The 12,217-nt window shown below is 44.0% G+C and overlaps 1 protein-coding gene across 2 annotated transcripts in view; it reads right to left on the reverse strand.

Moving 5' to 3' along the window:
* CALB2 (calbindin 2) overlaps window positions 1-10,865 on the reverse strand; it is a 36,885-nt gene extending 26,020 nt beyond the window's left edge. Inside the window, exons 1-2 of one of the 2 annotated variants that reach the window (XM_068126175.2) lie at window positions 10,632-10,865; window positions 3,367-3,434 (exon numbers count right to left, since the gene is read on the reverse strand). In XM_068126175.2, coding sequence (XP_067982276.1) covers window positions 3,367-3,434; window positions 10,632-10,710 — 147 coding nt within the window. In that variant the 5' untranslated portion in view covers window positions 10,711-10,865. The remainder of the gene's footprint in view (window positions 1-3,366; window positions 3,435-10,631) is intronic. The other variant, XM_068126174.2, reaches the window with a different exon arrangement.
* Window positions 10,866-12,217: the final 1,352 nt, after the last annotated feature.

Consider the following 12,217-nt stretch of genomic DNA (forward strand, 5'->3'; position numbering starts at 1 on the left):
CATCATCCATCCTTCTAATTATTTAGTAAAAAATAAATAAAAGTCCACTTTGACATTATGGTGTATTATGTGTAGATCAGTGACAAAAACATCAATTAACCCATTTTTAATTCAGGCTTTAAAACAACAATGGCTCCATGGTACACGGAATCTTGTGGTGAGGCTGTTGCCCTGAAACAACTTGCTTTCGTCTCCTGGAAAGCAAATCCAACGGAAGGAAATCTCATTTCCTTTCACAAAGCCCGAAACAAGTGTGTGTCCACCCTCAGGAGAGCCAGGAAACAATATCTCACCGTTCTCAAGACCGAACTCTCTTATCTGTCTCCCTCTTCCAAATCCTGGTGGCGTCTGGTCAAATCTGTTTCTGGTGTTTGTTCCCCCTCCATCCCCTCCCTCACCTCAAACGGCTTAACGGCTGACTCCGCACGTGAAAAAGCTGAATGCCTCAACTCTGTGTTTGCCTCTAAATCTTGTGTCCCAAACCCATCCCTCTCTGTACCCACCATACCCAGTCGTACCCAGCTGCTCCTGGACTCTATGTCCTTTCCTCCTGACAAGGTGGAAAAGTTTATGTCAACCCTCGACTCTGATTCTGCAACTGGTCCTGACGGCATCAGCCCACGGGTCCTAAAATCATGTGCTTCCGCTCTTTCACTCCCTCTTTCTGATCTCTTCACCTTCTCTTTTGCTCAAGGTAATCTGCCATCTGCTTGGAAATCAGCCAACATCACCGCTTTGCACAAAAAAGGTGCAAAAACAGATCCCAGCAACTACAGACCAATCAGCCTTCTCCCAATTATCAGCAAAGTCATGGAATCCATCATTGCTTCAGATATGAAATCTTTCCTCTTCTCCAATGGCTTGATCTCTGATCATCAATTTGGTTTCAGACCTGGTCACTCTACTCTGGACATGCTGCTTCTGCTTTCTCAACAATGGATGGAGGTCCTCAACGCCAAACAGGAAATTAGAGCCGTCTCCCTTGACATTTCACGTGCCTTCGATACGGTCTGGCACCCTGCTCTGCTCACCAAACTCTCCTCCTTTGGTATCCATGGAAATCTCCACGCATGGCTGGCGGACTTCCTCTCTGGTCGTAGTCAACGTGTGGCCCTGAATGGGTTTCACTTATCTCCTCTTCCTGTTCAGGCTGGAGTTCCCCAAGGTAGTGTTCTGGGCCCTGTGCTTTTTCTGGTCTTCATCAATGATCTCTCTGACTCTCTTGAAAATCCTCTCTATCTCTTTGCTGACGACTCTACTCTCTGTCGCTCCATTCCTCATCCCTCAGATCGGCAGTCTGCAGCCCCTCCTCACTCTCTGCAGACCTGGACAAAATCACAGACTGGGCAAACAAATGGAACATGTCTTTCAATCCTGATAAATCTCACACTCTTACGATGTCTCTCCGAAAAGACCGACTGGAAAACCCTCCCATACACTTTCTGAATAATCCTCTCCAAGAAGTTCTGTCACTCAAGCTTTTGGGTCTCACTATTTGCCATGATCTTTCCTGGGAAAACCACATTTCAAATCTGGCCTCCAAAGCCAGTCGCCGACTGGGCATCCTCCGTCGTGCGAAGTCCTTCCTTGGCACACCTGAGCTCCTCACCACATACAAGGCTTTCATCCGCAGCTCTATGGAATACTGCTCTCCCCTCTGGTCTGGTGCTCCTGCCTCACACCTAGCCCGTCTTCACACTGTTGAAACCAAAGCGTTCAGAATCATTGGAATCTCCTGCGATGAAGCTAACTCCAAGGGCCTTTCACTCACTCACCGCAGGCAGGTTGGTGGTCTTTCCGTCTTCTCCCGACTCCTCTCTGGCCTTGCCCCCCCCCCCAGCCCTCTCTGGGCTCTGTCCCCCAAATATTCCTACAGGTCGCACAAGATCTGCCTGCAACCCTCTTATGGTTAAACTGCCAAAATCAAGACTTTCTGCTCACCTTCACTCCTTCATTCCTCTTTTCTCCCGCCTCTGGAACAAACTCCCTCACTCTCTTCAATCCCACTCCACCCTCCAGGTCTTTAAAACAGCTGTTCACCACCATCTCTTATCCTCCCCCATCCAAAACCTTGATCTTTTCTACCCCCGCTAATTTCGGTCCCCATGTGTTTTATACTTCTCCCACCCCCCCCCCCCCCCTTTCCCACGCCTCCTGCCCCCAAGCCCTCTCCCTCCCACACTTCTCCCTGCTCTCAAATGTTGTGGTTGTGTGCTTCCCCTTCTCTCCCCATCTTGTCTTCCGCTCCCTCTTTTTGTATATTTTGTTTGTCTGGTTGATTTGTTTGTGAAATAAATGTTAGCTCTTTCACGAGCCTCGATTCAGTATACAAAAAAAAAAAAAAAAAAAAAAAAAGTAAAATGTGAAAACGTCATGGGGTGTGAATACTTTCTTAAGGTACTGTATGTACTTATAAAACGAAAATATAAAAACAAGGCGTTTCTTGGACTACATCTTGTTCCAAGAACCTTTCAATGCCACTCGTACCATTCCTCATACATAAATCTTCATAAACATCCTACAGGGCGCTTACCTTTGGGTTGTCTCATGTGGGTTTGATTCCTGACTGATTCGAGCACAAATATGCTCCCTGTAGGTTCAAGTAGGAATTTGTAATTTGTTTCGGGGGGTGGGCGGTGATAACTCACCCACTCTTTGCGAAATATCCGTGGGATATTTAACCTCCAGCAACTAATACTAGCAGACAGGACATCCAGCTCAAAGTCCATCCAAAGTCATACAACCCTTTGGCCTGCAAAGTACCAGTCTGACAGTTTATAGTAGCATCGGGATTCGAACCCAGATTAAGCTGTGCACCATCCTGTTAGACCAAATGTTTGGTGTCCATATGTTTTATACCTCTCCCACCTCCCCCCCCCCCCAAGCCCTCTCCCTCCCACAGATCTCCCGATGTCCATGCTCTGAAATGTTGCGTTTGTTCCTTCCCCCACTCCCTCCCCATCTTGTTTACCGCTCCCCTTATTTTGTGTTTTGTATGTCGGTTTGACTTTTTGTGTGATTAATGTTCGCTCTTTCACGAGCCTCGATCTTGTATACAAAAATTAAAAAAATAAAGGGTAAAAACGGCCTGGTGTTGGCTTAACGGTTGAGGTGGCTTGAGATCTCAGGGTTCTGAATTTGAGCACCTGTTGTGCCATTGAAATAACACCAAGTGGGTTGACTCCATCGGTCATTCTTCTGAGGTCGGCACAATGAGTACCATCTTACTGGTAATGGGGGCACTGCATCAGCGGCACAGCCGCACCCCCAGAGGATGATGCAGCCAAGCAGCCACAGGCTCGAAACAACCCAGCACCAACACCGAAGGATCATAATGTCCCTTGTTTCCATCGCAACGACACCTACCCCATGCCGAGCAATCTCCAGGTCTCTGAAGAAATTCTCCAATTCTTTGTCTTCAATGTATCCATTCCCTGTGGAATGGGTGAAGAGAACCGTCATGCTTTCATCAAAAAAAAAAAAAAAAAAAATTGTAACATAGTACAGGAGTACAGGAGTTGTAGAAAATAAAACATAAATAAAAATTCTCGTATTCGGATACAGATCCGGATCTTTACCAAAATTGAATCAATTCGTCCTTGTCACACACCCAACCTGTCCACCAAATGTCGTCCAAATACATCCACACCTTTTGGAGATATTATGCTCACAGACAAACAAACAAGACGTCAGGCGGAATGGTAGCCTGACATGTATGACGAAAATGGAGAGAATAAATAACTAATTGAATAATTGATTAATTGTGTAATTAAAATAAATAAATAATAATCATAAAATAATTAATTTTTTCATCAATTGGCTAATAGCCAAGTGGCTAAACCACCACTGTTTCATCCCAATCTGTAACTCTTTGAAAATTAAGTAATTAATCGAATAATTAAATAATTAATCGATTAATTGATTCATCAATAAATCAAAAATACCCTTTACAGCCAAATCACTTGGTCATTGTCATGTCCAAATATCTTCCTAACTCAAAAGGTACTTGAGATATTGCCCAGGTGAGAAAAAAAAAGAGTACTTAATAAATCGATGGTAATTAAGTAATTAATGAATCAATCAATTAATTAATCAGAAAAAAAAATTAAAACATACTGTTTTTGCCAAAGCACATGCTCACTATTGTGCCCAAACCTCCCCTTCCGAGCTCAAAGGATGGCTGAGATATTGCCCAGCAATATAAACGAGATAACCATGACCTTTGACCTTGACCTTGACCTTTGACGTACATCGTCAAAAAACATTGACAGCCTCACTTTTGTCCTTCGGAATCCTCTGGCAAGGTTCGACGAAGATAGCTGAAAGCGTTAGCGAGTTGTCACACGCACAGACAAAAATACACATACGAGACAGGCCGACATGTGATGGAGCTACTAAGGGACCACATACACCATTGGAACCATCGGGAGGATCCCAATAGGCAAAGATGGAGTCATCAGGAGGAACCTGGATAGGGTTCGGGTTTGGCTGCTGCTCCTCTACTCTCAACCCCATCCAGGTGCAGCCAATTGAACTCAGAGGTGCGATACATCATTTGAGAACCAAAGGTTAGAAAACCTCCCACATACATGATGTACCTGCATCATTGACGGTGGAATGTCATGTCCTGACTCCACACCTGAACGTTTATTTCTGACATTTAAGGGCGACAGTTTACATTGCAGTAAATGGTAAAGTAACTACACCTTGTGGAGTCTTAACCACCTTAACAATCCTCTCAATGTCCCTGTAAAATGTTACTAGTTTTGATTATCAACAAGTTATCAAATAACGATTTATCAATAACGATTTATTGATAGGATAACGATTTATCAAATAAAATTTCATAAAGTTGTCTCGTACACAAATGAAACATTTAAATTATTGATTTTCGATCATTACCTCCACCACCGAAGGTTAGATGGAGGTTCTGTTTTCGACTCTGTCTGCCTGTGTTTGTGAACAGGACATCTAAAAAAGTTGTGGACAGATGCGGACAAAACTTGGTGGACAGGTTTGGTGTCTGACAAGGAAGAATCGATTCTATTTTGGTGAAGATCTGAATGTGGATTCGGATATGAGAATTATTTAATTTATTAAGTGATTCTTCACCATTGAGTGATTGGGCCAAAAACGATACATAGCAGGATATCTCAAAAGGTTATGGCCGGATTTGGACGAAACTTGGTGGAGATATTGGGTGTGAGACAAGGACAAATATATTCGATTTTGGTAAAGATCTGAATATGGATTCGGATATGAGAGTTATTTAATTTTTAAAGTGATTCTTCACCATTGGGAGATAAGGCCAAAAACGATACATAGCAGGATATCTCAAAAAGTTGTGGACGGATTCGGACGAAACTCGGTGGACAGGTTGGTATGTTACAAGGAAGAATTGAGTCGATTTTGGTGAAGATCTGGGTCTGGATACGATTTAAAAAAAAAATTCAATTCTCAGTAATTCTTCATCATTGAGACATCTGGCAAAAAACGATATTTGACTTGATATTTCAAAAAGTTATGGATGAGTTATGACTAAACTTGGGAACTGGGTGGATGAGTTGGGTAGTTGACAAGAACAAGCAATTCGATTTTGGTTCAGGTCCCAATCCAGATCCGGCCTATCAGTGGATACAAAACATAAACTGTTCAGCCTGGTGGAGGTATTCATTCGCTCTATCATGTGCCCATCTAGTTAATATATCAGGTGGTTTACCTTCTTCGTCTTCCCGGTAGTACTCAAGGTAGCAATTATGTATACTTGGCTGAGAGTTGAGAGCACGTGGGGTCTTTCTTGTCTACAAGCTAAAGCTGGCAAATGGATCCCCAGCTTAACGTCGCATCCCATGGACGGTGTACTCAGGTATGCAACATGCTGCCTGCAAAGCATCGCGGTCGCAGTGTATCTCCGGGGTGGGACTCGAACCCAGGCTGGATAGCTCGGAATCAGGCTGATTCATCAGTTTGTGTGCCATCCCTCGGATGGACGTTAAACTGGATGTCCCGTCTGCCAGCATCAGAAGGTGGACGGTAAATATCCAGTAAAGATCTTCGTGAAGAGTGGGCAATTTATCGCTGGCACCCTGAACAAATTACAAATTCCTTAACCTACAGGGGGCACTGCATCAGTGGCACAGCCCTGCCCCCAGCAAATGATGCCACTGGGAACTGTTACGTATTACCTCCCCAAACTCCGGTTACGGTGCACTTCAGAGTCTCGAGAGGGAACACGGCAGAAAGATTTGTTATTTTGAGTGTTCTAATAAACCATGGTAAAACCACACCAATGCAATTGTAAAACAAAACAAGTAATTGTATTAAGAACTCTCACATACACAATAATAACACTCTTAATGAAAGTACAATGAAAATATCACTTGCATCTCATGAACAATACACATGATGGTACCATCATTAACCCAGTACTTTCCAATCAATAAACTCACAATACGCCAAACACGAGTAGAATGTAACAATCCCAAAGTCCGTGCACGAATCTCCATGCTGGACGAAGGTCGAAGTCATGCAGAACGGCAAGAACAATACGCAGGTATGGGCGCGGCTGCGGACGAGGAGTTACGAGGTGAGAGGTTGGGCCGATGGCGGCACGGGGTAACAATTCCTCAAAACGTGAGTGCAATCCACACACCACGTCCACCAACAATTAAGCCGATATGGAAACCAACGGCGATCAACACGAAGAGGTCGATATGGGAATTAAGCCGATATGGAAACCAACGGCGATCAACACGATGGTGTCGATATGGGAATCCCAACGACAAAACACGATGCACCAGGCGGACGGCCCCCTCGAGGAAAAATGGTGGATCAGCCTGTAATGGAGGCGCTTCCTTTCCCACCAACAATAGTTCACGCTCGGTACCAAAACCTGAGACACAGGTTTAATTGCAATCACAATACGGGACGATATTGCGGGCAATCCCTTTCACGGGAAGCCTCAATTCATTCACGACCAATATCAAGGAAGTCCGCTCGCAGCCTCGATGCGACTCACGGCTGTATCTTTTTGTCCCTGCCGACTTTTTCCTCCTCTCACCTCTTCCGGTTTCTTTGCCGTGTTTTTCTTTTTCCTCCACAAACATTTATTTCTACCTTTTACTAAAGTCATCTCCATTTCTCACAGAAATCTTAACAACAATATTACCTGAAACTAAAAATCCTACAGTATATAATATCAACAAAGGTGGAAGTGACGAATCCGTAACACCACCATGTGCTGCAAATGAAAGAGGACTATAAGAAAAAGTTTAAAAGGTGAATGCAAAGGTGAATTCCTCTGAACTGCATCCGAATTTTAATTTTTTTTTCTGAGCAAGCCCCCCCATCACCTCCTCCCCCCCCCCCCCCCCCCCGACACCTCTTGTGTGAAGAAGGACATGTGAAAAATTTTGGGGTCCATTTGCATTTTCATCTGCAAAGCGTTAAAATGAGCATTTATTTCAGAGCACAGGAGAGAACATGGAAAACTAGAATGGCACTAGGTAGGGCGTATTTCCACCAGGCTGAACAGTCTACCGTTTGTATCCACTGATAAGACATATCTGGATCCGGATCTTCACCAAAATCGAACCAATTTGTCCTTTTCACAAACCCAACCTGTCAAGTTTTGTCCGAATTGGCCCACAACCTTTTTAGATATCCTGCTCACATACAACAGACAGACAGACAAACAAGGACGCAACACCAAAGGCTTTAAGTATATGGCAGGACTAAGTCACTTGGACGCATGCAGCTTCTGCAACGTTCAAACAAGAAACACCATCACTTCTCGAGATGGAAAGAAAACACTGATGTCAGAACAGCTACACACACAAAGGCACAACTATGTATGCAGAGTGATCCATTAACACATCTGCAAAAGCTAAAACATCCAGGACCCAGAATAGTCATGGCAGCATGAACTAAGGGCAATCAGTGACAAGGAGGACATTGAGCTCACATACCATGTGACCATCCATAGAAATGTCTAAAGAACATGGAAGTTGAGGAGTCTAAAAAACATGGAAGTTGAAGAGTCTAGAGAACCTTAGAGTTGAAGAGTCTAGAGAACCTTGAAATTGAAGAGTCTAAAGAACATGGAAGTTGAGGAGTCTAAAGAACATGGAAGTTGAAGAGTCTAGATTACCTGGAAGTTGAAGAGACTAGATCTTCAGAGGAACTGTACAGGTAAAACAGAACCTCAGGTAAAACAGAACCTCTCCGAGATACTGAGATCGTGAATGTAATATGAACTATCACAACAAACAACAATTGGAGGGTTCAGTGACAATGCTTAATAATAAACCCTTCATGGAACAATAGGAGCAGGAGAACAATAGATGTGAAAAGCGTCACAACTTGGTCCTCGAAATGTGATCCGAGATAAAAGTCTGGACATAGAAATGATGCATTGTTATGATATTCAGTGATTGGTCCAGAGATCGTGGGAATCAGGAAAATTACACATTTACAAAAATTATACAGGATCTGAAAAATAAAGTCAACTTAACATGGAAGCAGAGGAGTCGAGATGATCTGCAAGCTAGGGAGTGGAGAAAGCCTGAAATTGACGAATCGAGAGAACATGGAAGATATAATATAGAGAACCTGGAAGTTCAAGAGTCTAGAGAACCTGGAAGTTGAAGATTCTAGATAACATGGAAGATGAAGATTCTAGAGAACCTGGAAGTTGAAGATTCTAGAGAACCTGGAAGTTGAAGAGTCTAGATAACATGAAAGTTGAAGAATCTAGAGGACCTGGAAGTTGAAGAATCTAGAGAACCTGGAAGTTGATGAATCTAGAGAACCTTGAAATTGAAGAGTCTAGAGAACCTTGAAGTTGAAGAGTCTAGAGAACCTTGAAGTTGAAGAGTCTAGAGAACCTTGAAATTGAAGAGTCTAGAGAACCTTGAAGTTGAAGAATCTAGAGAACCTGGAAGTTGAAGAGTCTAGAGAACCTTGAAGTTGATGAGTCTAGAGAACCTTGAAATTGAAGAGTCGAGAGAACCTTGAAATTGAAGAGTCTAGAGAACCTTGAAGTTGAAGAGTCTAGAGAACCTTGAAATTGAAGAGACGAGAGAACCTTGAAGTTCAAGAGTGTAGAGAACCTTGAAATTGAAGAGTCTAGAGAACCTTGAAGTTGAAGAGTCTAGAGAACCTTGAAATTGAAGAGTCTAAAGAACATGGAAGTTGAAGAGTCGAGAGAATATGGAAGTTGAAGAGACTAGAGAACCTTGAAGTTGAAGAGACGAGAGAACCTTCAAATTGAAGAGTCCAAAGAACCTTGAAGTTCAAGAGTGTAGAGAACCTTGAAATTGAAGAGTCTAGAGAACCTTGAAGTTGAAGAGTCTAGAGAACCTTGAAATTGAAGAGTCTAAAGAACATGGAAGTTGAAGAGTCGAGAGAATATGGAAGTTGAAGAGACTAGAGAACCTTGAAATTGAAGAGACGAGAGAACCTTGAAATTGAAGAGACGAGAGAACCTTGAAGTTCAAGAGTCTAAAGAACATGGAAGTTGAAGAATCTAGAGAACCTGGAAGTTGAAGAGTCTGGAGAACCTTGAAATTGGAGTCTAAAGAACATGGAATTTGAAGAGTCGAGAGAATATGGAAGTTGAAGAGACTAGAGAACCTTGAAGTTGAAGAGTCTAGAGAACCTTGAAATTGAAGAGTCCAAAGAACATGGAAGTTGAAGAATCTAGAGAACCTTAAAGTTGAAGAGTCTAGAGAACCTTGAAATTGAAGAGTGTAAAGAACATGGAAGTTGAAGAATCTAGAGAACCTGGAAGTTGAAGAGCCTAGAGAACCTTAAAGTTGAAGAGTCTAGAGAACCTTGAAATTGAAGAGTCTAAAGAACATGGAAGTTGAGGAGTCTAAAGAACATGGAAGTTGAAGAGTCTAGATTACCTGGAAGTTGAAGAGACTAGATCTTCAGAGGAACTGTACAGGTAAAACAGAACCTCAGGTAAAACAGAACCTCTCCGAGATACTGAGATCGTGAATGTAATATCATGAAATATCACAACAAACAACAATTGGAGGGTTCAGTGACAATGCTTAATAATAAACCCTTCATGGAACAATAGGAGCAGGAGAACAATAGATGTGAAAAGCGTCACAACTTGGTCCTCGAAATGTGATCCGAGATAAAAACAACAAAAAGTAGAAGAGGTGGGGATACTTTGGGACCTGGGAGGACTTCGTTCCTCTACCTGACACCAGGTAAAGAAGTTTCGAATCAAAGTGGAAAGCGGTGATTGTCGAAACGAACAATTCATGCCGTTTAAAGATTTGAAGTTTCAGGTGCTCATCACCTTTGGAATTTGGAGAAACATCTATACCTGAAGACAAATGATCTAAACCACGACTACCATTACTGATACCGTAATTACAACTACAACCATTTATATCGGTGATGGCCTCGAACCAGACTTCACAGGTAAGTGCGTTCGCTACCTGTGCAACCAAGCATTTCGCTAACCTGTCTCACCCCTCCCAACATTTTCCACACGAACACGTACCTGTTCAGGTAAAGTCACAGTATCACGCTTACACTCGTTGCGCACTCATCGCCCGTTGACCCACACATGCTCACTGCACAATCACCGCACTCAAGGTACGCGGGCTCACCGTCGATGTCATAGCGACTCCAGGTATTCAAAAATTGCGCTGCTGATACTTCACCCAACTGAAAGTACGAGTTTGCCATTTTGTCTAATACGCTGTTTGTCTCTGTCTGCTCTCTCTCGTGAATGTCCCTGTAGTGCTGTGTGTCTCAATGCCTTATGCGTTGCTTTATAACGCGATTATATTATAATAACATGAAACACGCATCACTCAGCCTCTGCCGGCCAATCATGGATCGGAAGGCGTGGTATAAAATGTTGGAGGCGGAGCCGCTCCGGAGCGGAAGGCGTGGTTTGAAACGTTGGAGGCGGAGCCGCTCGGAGCGGAAGGCGTGGTTTGAAACGTTGGAGGCGGAGCCACTCGTGCCGCCGGTTGGAGCGGAAGGCGTGGTTTAACACGTTGGAGGTTGAGCCGCTTGGAGCGGAAGGCGTGGTTTGAAACGTTGGAGGCGGAGCCGCTCGTGCTGTGAGTCGGTGCGTGCCAGACAAAGTGGGCGGTGCTTGCTCAAAGTGGAGCGGTTCGTGATGACTGATGACCGTGTGGTGTCACGTGGTGTTGGTAACGGTGGCCACAGACACAATTGATAATTGAAATTACCGACCATTTAAATGGCCACGTTTCCCCGGCTGCAGCGAACAAATTGAATGACGAGGTTAACCACCCTTATTTGCCCGGTAGTTGTAAAAGTTATAGTATACCCTGCGACCATAATATGTCTGACCACATGGTATCAATATGTCTTCTCTATATCGATGACATATCAGCTTTCAATTCGAATGATCCCCGGTCCCTCCCTGGGCCCGAAACGCGAGCGTTTTCAGTGTGCACTATTAGTATTAGGGTCCACGGCCATGGTGTAAGGTCACCGTGGGTTACCGCACATAATGCACGCCGATCACCTTTCTTCCGTCAATTTCCCACCGAGCGGCCCATTAGAGGAACTTTCATGTCGGTCGGAGAGTTTTAAATATTCACTGAACGGAAGGCGCCTCTGAACCTTCAGATCTCTTTTCACGCAACGTGAGGATCGCACGAAGGAAATGGACGGACGACCTTTCGCCCGAGCGTGGGCAGAGCAGCAGGTAAACACCCATTAGCGCAATCACCGTTCGCAATAGCGACGAGTAACATACACGGTGTACAGTGGTGCGTGCAACGTTTACCGTTACCGTGTAGCTAACACTCGGTGCAGACAGGAATTTGTCCAGGATGACAATTTATAGCTGCGTCGGGATTCGAACCCAGAATAGGCACCGTAGACGCTTCGCTACATCAGCTTAGGTGATGACGTCACGGTCCTTACAAACCCGGAGGTTACAGGAGAAGGTAAGTCGGCTACCGGAGGTAGGTGGTTCAAGTGGGGCTGGAAATGAGCATCACGAGACAAAACAAGCGGAAGAATTGAACATAAATGTCACACACAAGCAACTAACATCACGTGCAACGATTCACCAATCAGAGAGGTTCACAAGTTTACATACCTGGGGTCCATGGTTACCATAACAGGAGGACAAATGCAGATGGATACAACGAATCCAAACGTAAAGGGGTGAGCTCATGAGACTCGAGGAAAGTTGGAAATCAAATAA

Source organism: Myxine glutinosa, chromosome 10 (genome assembly GCF_964187855.1).
Source record: "Myxine glutinosa chromosome 10, kmMyxGlut1.1, whole genome shotgun sequence".
Taxonomy (NCBI): Eukaryota; Metazoa; Chordata; class Myxini; order Myxiniformes; family Myxinidae; genus Myxine; species Myxine glutinosa.